Below are 18,783 nucleotides of genomic sequence, written 5' to 3' on the forward strand. Positions count from 1 at the left end.
CCCCTGGGACTGGCAGCTGCTCCGAGTTCACACACGTACTCTGACAGGTTCATACACTTACTTTAAAGCTTACGCAGCCATTTTTTCCCCCACTCTAGAAAGAGAGGACTGCTGTCACTGAGAGTTTGTATTCCTACAACAGTTTTAAAAAAGGAGGTTTATTAAATTAAGGAACAGCTTTGGAAATGAAGAGTGACGGGGTGGGGAGAATCCATACTCTCATGCTAGGTGTGGGACTCTTCCTCATCTTCCCGCCTGAGCTGTTCGATGAGCTGCTGCCTCTCTGCTGCCTGGCGCATCCGCATCATCACCAGGCTCTCGTAATCCCATTCCGACACCACCGACGCCTAGGAGCGGAACACAAATGCAACCTGTCACGGGCAGTATGTGCCCCAGCCCCCCTCGCCATAAACAACACCCCCAACACGCACGTTCGAGTCAGGGAGGTGGCTCATAGCGCTGTGAGCCCAGGGAAATCAGGTAAGGTGCGAAAGCTGCCTGGCCTACAGAAAATAGCCAGCTCTGTAACGGTGTTATGGGGAGAAAGTGGCTCACGACGCCGGACGGGGAAGCATGGCTTGCCTTGCTGCGGCTGGTTATTTCACACGACAAGCTCGCTCTGCAAGTACAACACTGGTGCACAAAGTCCAGCGTACACTCCATCCGTCATCACGGCTAATGCCACAAAAATCCAATCGCACCTTTCCGTGGTTTAGTCATGGAAGCAGCTGCAGAAAGAAAAGCAGCAGGTACGTTCCCAAACCTGACACAGGAGTGTCTCACTTCTCAAAAGCTCTTGGAGCCCTCCTGCTATGTGTGGCAGCAACTGTCACGTCAACTCGGTGGAGACTGCAGACTCTACCTAATAAACGTAGGCAGCAGATGACAGCTGCTATCGCAGAGCAAAGCGGTGGTTTTGGCACCCTGCTTTCAGAAGCCACTTAACATTAGTAGGTGGCCGTACTATTTCAGACGTATTCAAAGCACTGCAATGCTTGGAAACATCTCTCATTTGCCTGACAGTTCAGGTAGAAATAAAAGCATCTTTACAGAAGGTGAATTAAAAAAAAAAAAAACCCTCATGTTCATTTTTCTAGGAACTAGCTTTCGTGGTGATTTAAGGACATTTGAAATAGAAAAGAGAAGGGATGAAAAGGCAAAGGAAGATTCTGCATGAAAACGGAGCAGGTGCAAATTTCTTATCATGTGCCAGCAAAGCGGCTCCTCCAGCTGCAGAGCGCCTAGCTGCGAGGACAAAACAGGCCCACAACAGATGAGAAACCGAGACTGGAAATTAAGAGACTAACACACGTAATTGGTTCCCTAGACGCTGCACGAAAGAACCAACCCTTCGGTACTGCACAGCACGGACTTCCAGAGCGCCCGAGAAAGCACCAGACTGTACCAGCCTTCAGTGGCAGAGCTAGGCTTCTTCAGAGATGCCGTCCACTAACCACAGCTACGTACTGTCACCTGCTCGGCTGAACGAAACAGCCTACGTGAGACTCACGGCGGTGAATCACCCACACAAACCTGAATCGCTACCTCACGCTCTAGATTGAAATTCAACACCGACAAGAGGTTATTTCCGGCCTCATCTGGGAGCCCGGCTGATACAAGCAGCCATCAGAAGCGGCAGAAGGGAGAGCACCAAGAGAACAAAGCGTGGTTCGAGGCAGGCTGCGAGTCGATGTTCCCGCTGACGGCTCCCCAGCGAGCTGGGTGCCTCCGAGGGAGCCTGCGCTCTCCTCAGGCAGTGTGGGCTGCTGCTTTGCCACTCTCCACACCTACTTCCTGCAATCCTGGCAATTACCAATAGTGTAAAACCCAGTTTCTGACGTGGCTGAGTCAGCAAGGGCTTGGCTCAAAACAAATACGTACGCACAAGGAACCGCAGCCTGGGAAGCACTGACAGGAGGCACATGAAGAGAAGGAGGCATCGTGGATTTTCAGCGTTCCGGGTCCAACCTGGCTGAATCGCCCCTGGACTTGCTTCTTCCAGCGTCCCAGCGTACCGGTGAACGTGGTGCTCACAGTTCTCCAAGTGCTTCAGCAGTTTCTCCTGGCCGCCTGTGGGACTCGGGTGCTGCTCCGACACAGTGTAAGTCTATTTTGCATTCAATTTTCCTAACGTTTGTCTTTTACATCAGCGTTCTGTTGCTTTTTCGATTTCCATTGGACTGTGTTTCTTTGGTTTCCTTCAGTGTGACTGAGTCACCGTCTCCCTTCCTACCCACCCACAGAGATTTTTATACGGTGCCCCTCACCAGGAAGGTGGCTGGTTACCATGGTACCAAAGTGCCCTTCTGTTCTAGATGCTAGATTAAATCTGTTCTCATGGTGACTGTGTGCCTTGCTGTTCTTCATCAGCTTGTTCCTGCAGCACAGATTTAATAAGCTCAGACTTCGCCATTGCTTCTCCACGGAAGAAGGGGACTCCTTAATATCTAAGGCAGGCCAAGTGCTCCTTAGCGCAGGGAGGTGGTGTGAAGTTTGCATTTCCTGCAATACCAGCCTCTCTCTTTTCCTTCCAGCCACGGAACAGGGAAGGAAGAGGTTGTTCCTGTTGCGTGGCTTGCTGCTGATCCTGCGACTTAAGTCCAACACCTGACGGTGAAGAGTCAGCAGTTTCCGCCTTCTCGTTGCCTTTCATCAGCATGGATACTTGGCGGAGAGGGTCCATCAAGTCCACAACGTTCTTCAGACGCTTCTCGCTCAGGAGACACAAAAAGCTGGGCAACCAAGTCATCATCCTGAACCAGAACAGCCACACTCTGGACAGTGATGGACAGTGCCAGAAGAGGGAATGCTTGAGGGATCTGAAGGACAAGTCTGACTACCTGTCGTGTCAGAGCGAGCAAAACCTAGCCAAGGCACAAGCGCCTCCCAAGCCTCCCCGGCTGTACCTGGACAGTTCCAGCTGCCCCAACATCATCGATCACACCGATTCTCACTCCGACATCTCCTTTTCTGGTGCTTCTCATCAATACCACAAAGCCACTCAAACTCAGTTCCACAAGGACCAGGCTACAGACTGCGGGACCTCAGAGACAGGTTCCCAGAATGGCACCGCTCCTTCTGACCTGTCTGATCCCTTCCTGTCCTTCAAAGTGGATTTGGGGCTATCGCTCCTCGAGGATGTTCTGCAGACCCTCAGGAAACAGAATCCCAGAGATTACGCCATTTGAAGGTATTTACCATTTAACCTATCACATGTACTTACTGCTCCTGCCAGTTCTCTAGCCCTAGCGGGAGGAAGGGTTCTGCAGCGTTCCTGTTGTGCGTGGCCTGTTCTGTTGTTCTCACCTTACCCACCACAGACTGTCCTTGTCCTTGCCCAGGAGTCCTTCGGAGCAGAGCTCCCAGGCTCCGTGCCCAGATGAGAGCACCGTCTGCTGGAACCTCATGGGCAAGCTTCCATTCTCCACAGCGGAAATCTCCCACTGTTGACTGCGCATCTCCTCCCCACAGAAAAATGGCATTGTTTGGCGCAAGACTTGTTATTTTGGGGATGTGGCTGTGCCGCTGCAGAACACGGACAAAAAGGGACACGGCACGTGTCATTTGTAGATAAGCAGGCAGCTGGCAAGGAGACAGCAGCCATAGCTATGGCAAGGGTTAAGAGGCAGAAACTGCTGTTTCTTCTCCCACCATGTTTGGATGTGAAAAATCAAAGCCGTTCCTCCTTTTTTTTTTTCTTGTGGGTCTCTTTTCCCCTAACTCAAGTGCAGTTGGCACTCCCAGCCTGGAAACAGGTAAGCATCCATGTAGGCTCCTAATACAGCAACAGCGGTTTATTTGTCCTACTAGCAGGAGAAGAAATTTCTCTAGATACTGCTGCTAGAAGCATGCACTGATCTATCAGCTGTACAGATATGGAATAAATGTCTCTGTGACTGGAAGTGTCTTGTTGCCTCATTTCACTGGTAGCAAGCCAGAAAAAGCCCAGGCAGCAAAAGCACTGTCCCTGATCTGTAGTGACCAAGATCGATCCTCTCCAGCACTTCGGGTTTTTCTGAGGGTGGGGAAGCAGCGCGGCTCTGCTCTTCCGGGCTGGGAGAAGGCTAGAGCTGCTGGTACGTTATCTTCCCCCGAGGAGAGCGCACACAGCTCCAGTCAAGACCCAGCACCGAGGTGAGCAGGACAGTGGGAAGTGCTGTGCCAGGCTGACAGTATTTCAGGCAGTGTCAGGGCAAACTGTTAAAAGGACACTGCCAGAAACTACTGGGTCACTGATTTTTACCTTTTTCATAGCTACATTAGATACTAGGGCTTTTAAAAAAAAAAAAAAAAAAAATAAAGCCTCCATGCAGCCAGATAACGATAAGCTTTGGAAGCTGCCTACAGCAAAGTGCACAGAGACGTTTCAGGGAAGGCACCGTCGGCTCTTAACTACTAGATTGACATCAGGCTGTAAAGTCAGATAATATGAAAGAACCTGAAACCTCAAAGGAGCTTAGGAAAGATGCAAGAGTGCCAGACAGGCGGCTTTTCTCAGCGCGCTAATACAGCTGAATGAACGGCCCAAAGTGAGCACTGGCAGGGAGATCCCGCTACTAAAGGTGCGGGGAAGACCTTCCCAGAAACGAGCCTTTCATGCCGTGCAGTGGCAAAACACGCTCTTCACAGCACTGCACAGCTGTTGTGTGCTTGGAACCACTCCGAGCCGCAGCAGTCTAACGGTCATTGCTCTCAAATAGCCTAGAGTCACGCTGGCCCATCCACAGCTTTTGCAATTCAGGCATAACTTGCCTGCTTGGCTCCAGCAGCTCTCCAGGAACTGCTGGACACTGCACCCACTGCTGCAGAAGAAAGCAAGACCGTGGAGGCAAGCACACTGCAACCTACTGCCTCCTCACAGCACGACCCCTCAACAACCAGCCTTGCTTTCACCTGGGAACTCCTTCCAAAGCCTCCCCGGTCCAGTTAATGTGTGACTGTCCTTTATTTGAAGACTCTGGTGCACAGCTCCTGGCTGATCACCCCAGGCAGGGAGCAGACACAGCTCTGAAGCGGATCTGAGTGTGTTGCCATGAGAACGCTGCGGGTCTTCGGCTGTTTCCTCAAGCAGAGCAGGGAAGGAGCTGCATTCGCACAGAGTGGGAGCAAACATGGGGGTGGATTCAGACAAAAATAAGAGCAACCTGGCGGGAGCAGCAATTAGGAAGTGAGGGGCAGCTTAAATCAGAATGAGATTAGTACAGCTTGAAAGCAAGAACGTGGACCCTGATGGCTGGGAAGCCAGACAGAGTATGAAAGGATGAGGCAGGGAGTAGGTTGAGGCAGCAGCAAGAGATACCTGGAAGAGCTCATTTTGCAGAGTCTAGAGTTGAAGAGCTGAGGACAAACAAAGAATAAGTCAGCTGGAAGCAGTACAGCTGAGAAAAGCTATTACCACAGTTACAGATTTTGGAAGCATCCTAGTGGAAGTAGCAGCAGGATCTGGGGAGGGTCTGGAGTAGCAACTAGGAAAAGCAGGAACCAGAGCAGCTTGGAGATCTTAGCCTGGACAGCACGAGTGTAATCAACTAACTTGCAGCTGCTTACACATAAGAGCAGTAGAGAGGACAGACAAGCATCAGCAGTGCAATTCTTGGGAAAGGATGCAAATCACTGGCCATAACCACTCACCATTTCGAGAGCTAATATGGGATTGACGAGGCTGCACTGGCCAGAAGTGAGTCACCGCCTCCACGCGGCACAAGCACCATTTGCTGCTTTAGCCGGCTCTCCCTTGCTGCTCCACCAAGCTAATCCTTCACAGCAGGCAGACGCTGCAGTTCCACACTAACAAGCTTTGGCCATGGAAACGAGCCAAGATAAACGCAGCCAAAAGCCACTTTTAAACCACAGAGACAAGAATCCACCACCGAGCTCAAATTGCACCCTTAGGTATGAATGAGCTCTTCAGGGCCAGCTCTCACTCTCTGCTAGCGAGGGACGTGCAAATAAACTGGACTGGATTCTGCTTCTTCTCCCAGTTTGCCTTCTAACATTCCAGCCACCTCTGTGAATCTGCTGTATCTGCAGGGCTCTCACTGGTTCTGCGTTGTGCACGGAGATCTGCCTGGCTCCTGGGCTGTGACGCTGCAATGCCTGAGATTTCTGGGAAACTGCTGCTCAGGCCAGGCCGTCCAGGCAAAGAACATGTATCCCAAGTGAAAAGACACAACTCCAAACAAAACTCGGGTAGCAACAAGGCGTTCTGATGCATACATACACCTACTGCCAATAAAGTACTTAACAAAAAGCCAGGAGAGTGAATGTACTAAATCTCACAAGCTGCTAAAATATTTAGGTCGTGAACACACACAAAGCTGATTGAGACACAGACACACAGACTGAGGGCACCTGCACAGCGCGAGGCAGGAGTCCTCTCAGCAATTACATCTTTTTGATCTTTATACCACAGGGCAGAAGGAGCGGGGAATATGCGTCACAGGAAGTTTGAACTGGAACTCAAATAACCAGCAAAGGCTCTCAGGTCCCTTCACAGCCAAAGAATTACTAACTAGGTCAGAAGACACACGGAGCACAGGATCGATTCTGTGCTATAGAGCAAGGTGCAATGTAACGGGCTTCACAAGAAGGGGATACATTTCCCACTCCAGAGGGCCAACAGGAGCAAGGGGTAATGGAGAGCCAGCAATGGAGAGCTGCAGCATGGCCTCAGATTGGTTTCTGTGTTTTAAGCACTGAAAATCATTGTCTTCCGTGTGTTTTGTGATTGGAATGCAGTTGCTATTCAAGAGCAACAGCTTCGGAGGGATTAGTGGGTGAAATAAACAGCAAGCAGCTAAGGGTTACCAAACGTGTTGCACTCAAAGTAACCGCACAGGTACAGAGGACCCCAACCAGACAGTGAGGTCTCTACAAGGGTATTTAACTTGACACGGCCTTCTCCTCCCTCCTGTAGGGCCCTAAGAATAGAGGTTTCCTTTCAGCATGAAATGTCATCCTCCTGGGAACGCAGTGAGTAAGCATGCCTTTCTAAAGAAGCCCCAGAAGGCCAGGAGAGCTGTTTGAACCAGCCACCAGCCAGAGGATTCCCACAGTCAAAGTATATTAGAAACCGTTCCAGGAAAACAGTGTTAGAGGCTTTGAGCTGAGCAAGGAACATCTTTGTTTTTCACTTGGAAGACAGAGAGTGAGACTGTGTGAAGATCCAGTCACCGAAAAGCTTGTGTTCTCAGCACGCTGCTGTTCAGGCAGAAGCTCCTTTAAAAAAGCCACTGCTTCAGCACAAAAAGGCTCAGCAGAAAGGCAGGTCTTTCATTAAGAGCTTCTTTTCAGCTCTGCTGGAAATCAACGTCTTACCATAAATGCAAAGGACACTGGTAAATCTAGGTTGCCACAGAAACAGATTTAAATAACAGCAGCCCGTGTCTCCTCACCTGTGAAGTCCTAGGCTGGCCAGTGCTGTCAGAACGGACACTGCTGGGACTGCTCCAGGGCTGGCCCTCCAGCCAGGAAATCTTTAGAGGATTATTTATCAGGCCAACTTCATTCTTCACAGCCATCTCCTACCAATGAAAATAGTCTTCCATCAGCACCTGAACTGCAGTCCCCGCTCCCTCACAGGTCACCAACAATCCCAACAGGTTTTCTGTTTCAGCCTGGCATCAAGGCCAAGCAGGGCACAAACAAGGAGGAGCTCACAGCCGCCCTACATGGGCAGCACCCTTTCAGGTCCGCATCTGCACCAGGCATAGACAGAACATATCACTGCCAGTACTTCTGATAAACAGGTCCCAGACAATTCTGGGGGGGTTATTATTTGGATATATGAATGAAAGCCCAGGTGACAAGGAATAGAGAACCTTGCACAGTGTAAGTTGATGGAACTACTAAAATTAAGGGTGGCTGATGAGTTCTGTTTCCACAGCCACACGAATTGCTGTAACTTGTAGCAAGTCAAGACATTTGGATTTCTTTTAAGCTGCAAATGCCTGACATGACCTCTAAAACTCATTAAGCCGATCTCCACAACGGGTAATTCACCTTTGGTGAGAGCTGATTAAACAGCTCTGTGCCTGCTGTTTAAGCACTGTCTCTCCCCTCAGCCTTTTACATGCACAGCCTGCTTGTTCGTGTGCATGATCTGTTCCGGGTTTATGCCTCCAGCTTTGCCACTCCCTTCGTGCACCTGTGCCTTCAGACTCTCACTACCTTTCCCCACTGCCTTAATGACAAGGCAGCGTCCCTGGGCCCTCCGTCTGCTAACCCTTCCCCTCTGCAACGCCCCTTCTTGCCCACTCTCCACTACACACACATGGGGTCTCCGCCAGACTTACAGCAGCCTTAACCGTAGCAAATTCCACGACTGCGCTCCCAGTCTTCCTACTCGAGATCAACAAATTGAGCACATCGCCGTACTGTCAGGAGAAAGGAAGAAAGGAAAGTTAATTACAGACCCAGAAGAGAAGTCAAGTTCATCTGTGGATCGAACGCAGAGAAAACGTGTTTTCACAGACATGAGGCTTAAGCCGGCACCCTTTCTGTCTTGCATGCTGCTTCCACTGATCCCAACCCGTCATAATTTCTGCCCCTCCAGGAAATAATGGTGGGGAGGCATGGAGCTACGCACTTTGCTTCCAGCAAGCCCCAGTGCAAGAGGGCTGCTCAGCTTAGAATCAGAGCTACAGGAGGTACTTGCACGAAGGGAAAAAATAAAGACCACATGCTGGGATTAATCAGGTCAAAGGTTTGCCTATTGCTGTCTCTGAACTTCCCACAGCAGCTAACCTACAGTGCTTTAAGTGAAGGTAAAAGTGCACCATCACCACTCAGCCAGTCCAACTTTCATACAGGGCGCGAACCACTTGGTGGGAAGAGTTCCCAGTTGCTGTTTCAGCAGGAGTCCCTGCTGGGAATGAGACAGAGGTACCAGCTGGGGAACACTTCACAGCCAATGGATCATCCTGATGACGTCTGAAAATGGCATGAGTGAGAAAGCTGGACAACAGAGGAAAAAAATTAGCAACTCTGGTTTATATGCAGCTTCCCAGAATTTACTATCCTTTCTCACAACAGAGAGCAGGGGAAGATCAAGCGGTAGGAAAGAGCATCAGACAGGACCTTTTGTAGGATCCGCAACAGAACGTCTTTAGAGTATCCCCCTCTCGTCTCATCTTCCTTCTCACATTTCCATTTTAGCTGGGAAATAAACGTGACACGTTAATTTTGTCCATTTGAACACATACTGCCACAGCCAATGCAGTCCTGCCACCTGCACAATAGCCAGGTTTGCTGTTTACAGCTACAACCCCAGAATTGCCAAGACAGCCATTTCAGCATCGGAATGTGCAAAGGGACAAATTCTTTGGGGAACGGGGAGAAACACTGCCCACTGAAGTAAAAAAAGACAATACTTGAAAGCATACTAATGGCTATACCAGGGTAATAAACAGATCTTTCCCGGTGCCTAAAGCAGCGACAACTCCATTTCGCACTCAAAAAAACAGACCAGATAGTGGGGAAAAAGCGAGGGAGGAAGGGTATTTCAAAGGCAGTGCCAGGAGCTGTTCGCATGCATGATACACGTTAGATAGGGGAACTTCACCTCCACTGCACAAAGGGACATGCCAGTTCAGCAGAGTTGAAGTTTTCCTTCTGCTTTCCGAAGCTGCATAACGTTCTACCAGTTTTCACCAAAACTCAGCTTTATAAGGATGTCTTACTTTGAGCTTGGGAGTTATTCTGCCTTCTGCTCCGTTTCTTTCTTGCTTGCCTAAAGAGGGGAAAAGAAAAAAAGATGGAAAGGACGTGGGTGAAAACTCCTCACTAAAGAGCATTTAGCATAAAATTCACCCTGGGAATCTACATATGGCAATAGCAAACACTTCTGTATTTCCACGAGATCATTTCAGCCCCCAGAGTCTTGTGCAACACTATTAGGAACGGTAGTACAGACTGAATATTGGACATCAGCATTCTTCCCTTCTGTGACACCCAGACTTGCCATGATCAAGGCCAGAAACAGGGAAGTAAAAATACAAGCAGGAGACCTGTTAGATTTTGTGACATTTTTCCCCGCAAGAGCATTGTGTTGGTGGGAACAAGTGTGGAAAAATTAAGGGTAGACAAAAAAAAAGGATAGCATAGCCTAAGAATTTAAACGTGGCTCTGCAACTAAATACTTTATAATGATGTGCTCTCGTTGCAAGGCTCTCAAAGCATTTCACACTTCGCAAATGCTCAGCATCCTCCCCAATTCCTGGTCTGAAATCATGTAAAGAAAGGCTAGGGTGGGCTGAATGACTTACATACAGCCATACAGGAAAACCCCGGTGACCCCAAAAGGAGTATCTGCATCTGGACCTCTGGTGTTGACTGTTGGTTGGTTTGGGTTTTTTTGTTTGACTGTTTTTCAACTCATTAGATCAATATTTTTCCTGTGAGAAAGGAACAGATCCTACACTATAGCCTGACAGAACGAAAGGGGTAGGAAGCAAGAGACAATGAGTCTTCCCATTGAACTGAAAACCTGAACAGCACTCTTAATTAGCTTAAAAAGAAGAACAGAACTTTCTGAAACATAACACTGTATTTTAAGCCCACGCAGCAGATGCAGAATATTTAAAAAGGCAGTTCAATATAGAGATGTGTGGATGGGAGCGAGGTTCAGAAATACCAAAGGATGAGGTTCTGGGATTCTAGACAAATCTCATTCCCTCCTGTACAAGGAGACGAACTACAGCCCACAGGAATTAGAGGGAGACGACCTCAAACAAGGTAAGTAGCTATTGTTGTATGGCAGCACAGAATGCAGATGTTCTCCAGTTTAGTATGTTGCTCATTTCCTGACGGATTTGTTGCTGGTCTTTGTACAAACCTGGGATGAAAACGCTGTATGTCCAGGAACATGACAATCAAGTTCCAGAAAGCAAAGCCTCCATAACCATAAAATAAACAAAACTTTATTCTCCACACTGAGTCTCTTCTGAGTGATAAGTACTGAGAACTTTCAAGGGGATACAGAAGTAGTAACTGCATGACGACTATTATTTTGTGCAAACTTGAATCATTCCCTATTTTGAGTTTGCAACGCTGACTGTTTTAATTGTGACAGATGAGCAGGAGCTGAGGCTCCCTCCCGCACAACCGTGGGGCTCCACATCACACCATCTAGATTCAGCGCGTTAGAGTACCTATTGAAAAGGAGCAGCGACAATGCATTAACGAGTAGCACGCCACATGTAAGAAAGCAACCCCACAGAATACTGGTCTTTTGACTTACACCTGAAAAAGGTGCCAAGTAGGAACCTATACATGGCAAAACAATCCAGTCAGAAGGCTGCATCTGTACATGAGCTCTGCCTACAGAAGAGCTGGAGTCCCACGTGCACGCAGTTTGGCTGAGGGCTCCAATCTCACCTGTTCTCACCTTGGATGCGCTGCTCTCTCTCAAGCCGGATCTGTTCTTGAATGAGCCTCTGCTGCTCCTCAAGCTGACGGGAGCCTTCTTCACGCAGGCGTATTATCTACAGCAGAGGTGAGACAGCACGGGCATCTGAGGGCACAGTTCCACGGTTGGATCATGCCAGCTAAAGACTGCCAAGAGAGCTTTTGTCTTACACCCACCTCCTGGGGCAACCCTCCTGCTGGTTGTGAAGAGTCGTAACTAGTCACAACCCTGTGACAGCTCCAGTGCTCATAAAATTGGACTCCTCACGCTTCTAGTGACACAGTCCCTATCAGCCAGCATATACCCAATTAGCTGTTGTTACTGTCTGCTATGCAAAAGGAAAAGGGCAGACAGAAAAATAAAAGCCTGAGACTGGCACATTTGCCAGACTGCTGCAAGATCCCTTCTACGTGCCACTCTTCCAGAGAGCCCATTAATCCAAAAGGCTGAAGGACTGCTATACATAGATTTGCTGCATCTCATCACATGGTTCTCATTATGATTGTAGACTTTCAGCAATTATTCTCAAAAGAAGCGGAGAAATCAAAACTTTTATCATTACTTCTTGTTCTAACGATCTTGTTATCCTGATCTCGTCCTCTTCACTCTCATGGGTCTGGGCTTCTCGTTCTCTGGCTTCAAGATCTGCAGAGAAAGAAACAAAATTAAAACAATCCAAAGAGAATTTTTACTGCTGACACTGCAGCAAAGGTGGATGAAAAGATCACAAACTTGGCTACATGAATTTCCAAGCAGAGTCCTGACAGCTCTGCTACCAGTCCTCTGCCCCAGCACAACAGTCTATCAGCAGCCTTTAACAGTCATCGAAACCCCTAATTCCTTCCCAGTGCAGGACCACCCCAGCTACGACTCAGGGAAGAGATTTCCGATGGTTGCCATTCTGTACTGGGCATAAAGAACCCACAGCCATCGCAAACAGACAGTAGATTCATCAATGGCGAATTCCAGCGGTAGAAGAAATGCAAACACCCGGCTAATGAAGACCTCAAGCCAAGAGAAAATGAAGTTTTGATTTTATTACCAAGCTTTACTTTCTTCCGCTTCTCATCAAGTTTTTGTGTCCTTTCTGCAGCTTGCTTCTTAGCCTTTCTCACTTTGTCATACGCCGCCTGTCAAAGAACCAACACAGCAGCGTGAAACTACAGAAAGCAGAAGAGAAAATGGAAAGCGGTGGATAACGGCGAGATCGCATACTGACGCACTGTAAGCAGAGGTGAAGCGTTTCCTGCTCCTTGCTAGCCTTCCTCCCAAAAGTGTTGGAAGTTAACACAAATATCCCGAACACACGAGAAGAGGCCCAAGGATCTCCAGATGGAGCCGGGAAGGGTGAGGAAGCCCAGGAATAACCGTGAAGCGTACTGGAGAGAAAGCCTGACCCATCTTCAGAGCTTTGAAGAACATTCGGTTTCCTGAACATGCCAAAAATAGCTTTAGGGGCACTGCTGACAGATCGGGTTTGGTTTAGAGGGAAGTTCTACAATTAAAAAGGTCCATTTTATATGAAAGATTTACTCACAAGAACTCTCCAGCAGCAATAACACATCGGCATTCATTTAACACTACACAGACTTCAGAACCGGGGTGAACTGGCATTTTCACTGGCCCCTGTTTAAACCACCCGACAACCTGTTCGCCAACCTGCACAGAACCTTTCTGTAGCAGGTAAAGCACAGACCAGCACCAATGCTCAATTAGTACTTGTGGAATAAGAAAGCACTGGTCTTGTTTTACAAACTAGAAAAGCTGATATTTTTCCTTCCTGTGTGGGAAGGGTTTGCTAAACGCTTTTTCCTTTTTAAAATGCAGAAGCCAAAAAGTTTGTAGATGTCAAAAGCTTAATTGCCCCTCGGAGGGGAGATGACAAGCTTTGCCAGTGTTCGAAAAGAGCAGAGTTAATTCATGTTTTTAAATCTTTCATCTGAAGTTTTAATATGTCTTCTCTCCTGAGTTTATCTGGATGGAGTTTCTTGCTTATTTTTATTTTGTTTTTATTCTTTCCCTTCGTGTGTCCAGATTACTTTCAGGCCTGGAGCAGCAGGCACTCAACCACTTCCTCACAGCAGGAGTCCAAGCTACATCTGGCAGCCTGCAAAGCTCTCGCAGCAAACGGACAGAGACTGTGACCATGATTCAGCTCTCCTGTTTACAAGTCTCTTGTGTCCCACGGAAAGAAAGGCTTTGAGCCTTAGCAATCACATCTAGAGATTAGTTATCTGTCAGACCTGGACCTCAAGGGAACTGAATATGGGAATTTAACGTGTCCCTGAATCAGTGGTGGTTATAATTTTTTTTTTTTTTTTTTAATGGGACATGCCCCAGTCTGACAGATCCCTTGCAGTGAATGGACAGAGCTACTCCCAGCACACCAAGTCACAAAGAGAACATCTGTCCAAGTTCTTATCTGCCACCTACTATTTGATCTCACGGAGAACTACAGGGAATTACAGATGAGACTGGCATTCATGAAGTCACAATTGGAGAAGACAGCAGGACAGAGAGAGAGAGATTTGCCAACAGCTCCCCAGCATGCTTGCAGAGGCTAACCCCCCACAACCCCAGCATCACCAAGTGATGGGCATCCTTACCCTTGCTGCTGCATCTGTTAGCACAGCTAAGGCCTGAGACAGCTGGTGGAAGACTTCGGCTGGGAATTAGAAGAAAAAAGGGTAAGACGCAGAAAACCATGCTAGCGGACTGGAGATGAACCAGAAAAGACAATCCCTTACGGAGGAGACCTGCAGAACACCAGAAAGAAGAGTAATCTTTCCAAAGCACGTGTAAGCCAACCTGTAGCTCAACTCAAAGGACATTTGTTACATAAACTTCAGTGTAACCTAAGAAACCAGAACTGGGACCATTTCATTTTAATAAAAATCTTGAAAACATGAATTGAACAGAGCCCATCTACAGAAATTAATTACTCACCCCGCAGTCAGCCTGCAATACACTGTTCCAAACATAATTCTCCCTTTCTTATCAACAGCTTTCAGCCCAAGACTCAGACTCTGCACTTTGTATCAGTACTGCTGACCTTGTTCCTGGAAGGTTACGCATATAAGCCAGAGGCATCCCCACACACTCCTCAACCTCCCCTGGATACCAAACTTCCTAGCTCTCCTCTCATCGCTGCTAAAATATTTTTTTTTCCTGGTGGAAAAACTTTTCTCTGTACTACAGTTACAAATTTTCAATCTATACAACTGTAGCCTATCAAATTATAAAAAGCAAGATACAGAACAATGTTTATTTTGAGGTGTCCTGACAAACAGCACCCCTCTAGGCACCGCTAGCTACAAAACTTAACCGCTTCGGAATACTCAGCTCCAGAGTCAGAGCCTTGCCACTAACAGACAAAAACGGACATTAGCCGTACATAGTACGATTGATAAGCTCGCTACCGAAGTTTTGACTGAGAGAGGTATGAAATAAAATAGTGACCAGCCAGTAAAAACTGGGGAGAGCACAGCCAAAGGTCTGGGATTCAAGTACCAGGTCAGAAGACTCCGAGAGCTACAAATAAAACTGCAGCACGGACTTAACACTGATGTTTCTAAACCCAACAGGTATGCACTCAACTGTAAATAACAGAGCTACCTAACAGTGAGGAAAACAAGTCTCAGTCCTGCATACATACGCTTCACATGACACATTCCCAGGCATTCCCTTAATTACACGCAAGGGCAGACCTGCAGTTAGGCAGAGCCCCGTCCAGGAGCCTGCACACGTGAAAACAAACAGGAAGAGTTGTTTGTGGCTGCACAGCACCATCTTACCTGCTCTGGGATTGTCCGGGTTCTTATCTGGGTGACAAGTCAGGGCTTTCTGCCGGTACGCTTTCTTAACCTGCAAGAGCCAGAATTGAGATTTACTAGGCTGCGTTGAGAAAAGGAACTTGGAAAACAAAACCAAAACCAACCCTGTAGTAACAAAAAACTACTACCCAGAAGGTCTCTTTTGTTGTTTTTGTTGTTGGTTTTGCTTAACCGAAAGCACACCTCCCTGTCACAAGTAGAAGGCTGTGGTGCAACCAGCGTTCGCTGGCACTAGACGTCCCCCAGGGCGGCCAGACAATAAAGACCATTTCTGGAGCGCAGACAGCTCCACCACCCCTCAGCCTACCGTAACAGCAAGAGACCTCCGAAAAGCTAGGTGTTCAGCCTCAGTGCTGTGACCCGTCCATTTTAACCACACTGAACTGCACGGAGGAGCATTTGAGCCCAGGTCACTTCAGAGGCAGGCAGCCGTGTTTTGAACAAGGCTAAGCTTTCCAAAAGCACAAGTTTTACTTCTAGGGCAGAGAAAGTACCACGCAACGACCGAGTTTGGCCAGGTGAAGATATTCTGACCAAAGACTGTTTAATCTTTTCTACATTTCATCAGAAGACTGACAGCTTTCTGAGCTAAGTCACTTTTAAGAACGCGAGTTCCCTTTGTCAGTGAAACATCTGCACACAAGGAAGGAAGGAAAGCTGCTGCTCCACTGCCGAGCAGCCCTGCGCTAAAACGCGTGGAGTCAGCGGTGGCCGGGCCCCACCTGGTGGGCAAAGCTCCCAGAAGGGAAACGCCAGCTAAAGCCTCACAGGCTAATCCATCTCCTACCTGAACAAGGCTCCAGCTAAGAGGGACGCAGGTCTCTGCCCCGTTATCAGTCACAACTATTACAATTGCCGGTCTAGGTGGCAACTTCACATAAGGCTTCTCTAAACAATGAGGTTCAGCTGTTGAACAGCCCCGCTCCTCTCCGTTCATCCCTCCTGGCCATGCTGCGACGCACGCAGAGGGTCTGTGGGCTGCCGAAAGTGTTTTACATCAAGGATGAGCACTCTGAATTACACTTGTCACTTCTCTAAGCTGCACTAGAACATCCAATTTGTAATTTTTTCATCCTTTGACCCCAGTGAGTAGCTCAGTAGTGAAACTCAGGTCACCTGAAGTCTTCATCTCATTCAATCCTGTGTGTTACATTCGGCTCGTTCCCGTTTTGTGCTTAATCCACGTGGAATTTCCAGGCAGCCGCAGACACATTCACTGTGTAGGCCCAGACTGTAGCTTCCAAGTTCTACCCTACCGTACTGCTACTGCCCAAGAGAAAACCACACAAACAGAGCACCAAAGACAAGGCCTAAGGAGGAAAATCAACGTTTTCCTTTCAAGTTCAACTTTATTCAGCTACTAGCAGTTTTACTCAGAGCCTTACTTCCCTTGAAAACGTCACTTCCCCAGCTCAGTTGCTCAAGTCTTGTGCTTGGTGTTGACTTACCAATTAAAGAAAAAACAGAAACTTGCAATTCCAAACGCACAGAATTAACGAGATGACTCCTGGGAACCTACAGCGCCTCGTCTAACCTCTAGCAACTGGATTTTCGGTAAACGTAGGAGGAGCTTTCCCTCTGAAGGCATGTAAACAAAGCGAGAGAAACGCTGTCCGAGACAATCCGTTCCGTTCTCTCCAGCCGGCCCACCCTGCCCCAAAGCCAGCCTGGCCCCACGGGCTCGAGCGGGGAGAGCAGAAGGGGTAACCTGAGAAACAGCGGGCTCTCCCCGGCCCCTGCGGCCCCCGCCAAGGCGGCAGCGCTATCCTGCCAAAACAGCGCTCGGAGCAACCCCTCAACAAACACCCGCGGAGCAGCAACGGCAGCCCCGCGGCCGAGCCGCCTCCTGCCCTCGGGAGCAGCCGCCGGCGCTGCGGGACAGGCGCGGGGCGGAGGAGCCGGGCCGCGGCCGGAAGAGAGCGGGCCCGGCCCGAGCCTACCCGCGGCCCTGACCTCCTTCTCCGACGCCTTCTCGCCGACCCCCAACAGGCCGTACAGGTCCAGCTGCAGCAGCTCCTTCTCGACCGCCATCTCGGCGCTGAGCCGCTGCCGCCGGGCCCGGCCCCGCGCCGCCCGCCAGGAAACAGCGTCTCGCCGGGGCCTTGACTCCACCTCCCAGGAGGCAGCGCGCTTCCCGACGAGGCGCGGGGTTCGCTGGGCGCTGTAGTTTCCTGCCGGCACGTGCGAGAGGGGCGGGGCGGCAGGAGGACTACAACTCCCGGCGGGCCTTGCGCCGCCGCGGGCAGGGCTGGGGCCTAGAAGCCGCTCCCTTCGCGCAGCCAAGTCCCCGCGGCTCCCGGTCGGGATTTGTGGCGATGTGGGACGAACAAAAAGCTCTGAAGCAAACCATAACGCTGCGCCGGCCTGGGGGAGAGGCGGGTGTCCCTCACGCAGTCATTTTTTGGGGAGGCAGCGCGCCAGGCTGGAGCAGGGCCGGGGCACGCTGCTCTGAGCCGCACGATAGGCCAGTCCCAAAAACATCCAGGCACCGCTCCCGGGGAAATGCGTCCCCTTCCTATTTATCGGTCTCTTCAAGAGACCTTCGGGTTTTTCCCTAGCTGCAAATAAGCAGGGAGCACTGCAGAAGAAAGTCTGCCCGTTTAATCCAATACCAAGGGGAAGGCACTCTTCCCTCCGGCCTCTGCTCCAGCACTCCCGCGGGAGTTGTGTCCTGGGGGCGGAAGGCTTCAGAGCCCTCCTAACTTTTATCGTAATGGGCAGCAAACAATAACTGATCTGAGATCAGCAAGAAAGCGCAGCGAACGTGAACCCAGCGAGGTGGATATCCAAGAGAGGCTTTCCAGCCCGGCAGCGTAACAAACCCAAAGCACTCGCGGTCTGTCGCCTTCGGAGCCAAGCCCAGGCTCTGGGTGCCAGGTAAGGTCTGGGCAGTAATTAAAACGCCTGCCTTCTCTGAAAACAGCCCTGGAGGCACTCAGAAATGAGACTGTACGCTCAAAATGGAGTCCGGCTTGCTGTGGAAAAGCTTACACCCTCTCTGCTGTATACTGAATTGAATGGACCTGTGACAGCCAGCTGGCAGGCTGCACCCCGTGGAAAAAAATACTGACTGGGAAGGGTTCTCCGACACATCCATCTCGTAGGTACGGCCCTTGAACTTTGGGATTGCTGATGGGAGTGCTAGTGCCACCTGAAAGCTGTTGCCTTAGGAAGCTGCTGTTTGCCAGACCACAGGGGTACCCGGCGCGCGTACGGCCGTTTTCGCTCTCTAGAGCACTACAAAGCAGGCAGGAACAGCGCATGACTTCAGAGACGGACACTGGGCCGTGACTTCGGAAGATGCTCCCAAGCCCAACCCTGGGTTGAAGTCAATCCTCAGGCCTTTGACAGATCCACTCCCTTGTGCCTCGGTTCCCTTTTCCTAAGAGGGCAAAAGCGATCTCTCCTCCCTACACACCGCATTCCTTGCACACACGGCCCCTTGCAGTAGAACTACCAGGATCTCTTCCCTTCGCAGCAAGGATGGCACATCTGTTGTGGTTTAATCACGAGCAGCAGTCGAATACCAGGCAGCAGCTCGCT

General features: G+C 49.6%; 2 protein-coding genes across 4 annotated transcripts; one reads left to right on the forward strand and one right to left on the reverse strand.

The window, feature by feature from the left end:
- Positions 1-138: 138 nt before the first annotated feature.
- On the reverse strand, positions 139-17,326 carry DNAJC17 (DnaJ heat shock protein family (Hsp40) member C17). Of its 3 annotated transcripts, XR_015258662.1 has the most exons (12): positions 17,194-17,326; positions 15,202-15,271; positions 14,014-14,072; positions 12,450-12,537; positions 11,970-12,052; positions 11,387-11,483; positions 9,681-9,730; positions 9,079-9,156; positions 8,295-8,375; positions 7,395-7,523; positions 4,894-5,084; positions 139-347 (listed from the first exon to the last, which is right to left on the reverse strand). XR_015258662.1 is itself a non-coding variant. In XM_086748768.1 (11 exons), the coding sequence occupies exons 1-11, from the start codon at positions 17,269-17,271 to the stop codon at positions 225-227; spliced, it is 936 nt and encodes a 311-aa protein (XP_086604894.1). In that variant the 5' UTR covers positions 17,272-17,325; the 3' UTR covers positions 139-224. The 3 variants fall into 3 exon arrangements, 2 of the variants coding, with proteins under 2 accessions (XP_086604894.1, XP_086604895.1); XM_086748768.1 differs by lacking the exon at positions 4,894-5,084 and having other exon boundaries at positions 17,194-17,325; XM_086748769.1 differs by lacking the exons at positions 4,894-5,084; positions 12,450-12,537 and having other exon boundaries at positions 14,014-14,163.
- C5H15orf62 (chromosome 5 C15orf62 homolog) lies at positions 1,883-3,902 on the forward strand. Its single transcript, XM_086748770.1, has 2 exons — positions 1,883-2,101; positions 2,535-3,902. The coding sequence occupies exon 2, from the start codon at positions 2,658-2,660 to the stop codon at positions 3,186-3,188; it is 531 nt and encodes a 176-aa protein (XP_086604896.1). The 5' UTR covers positions 1,883-2,101; positions 2,535-2,657; the 3' UTR covers positions 3,189-3,902.
- Positions 17,327-18,783: the final 1,457 nt, after the last annotated feature.

This window comes from Chlamydotis macqueenii, chromosome 5 (assembly GCF_036417535.1).
Source record: "Chlamydotis macqueenii isolate bChlMac1 chromosome 5, bChlMac1.mat, whole genome shotgun sequence".
In the NCBI taxonomy this organism is placed as follows: Eukaryota; Metazoa; Chordata; class Aves; order Otidiformes; family Otididae; genus Chlamydotis; species Chlamydotis macqueenii.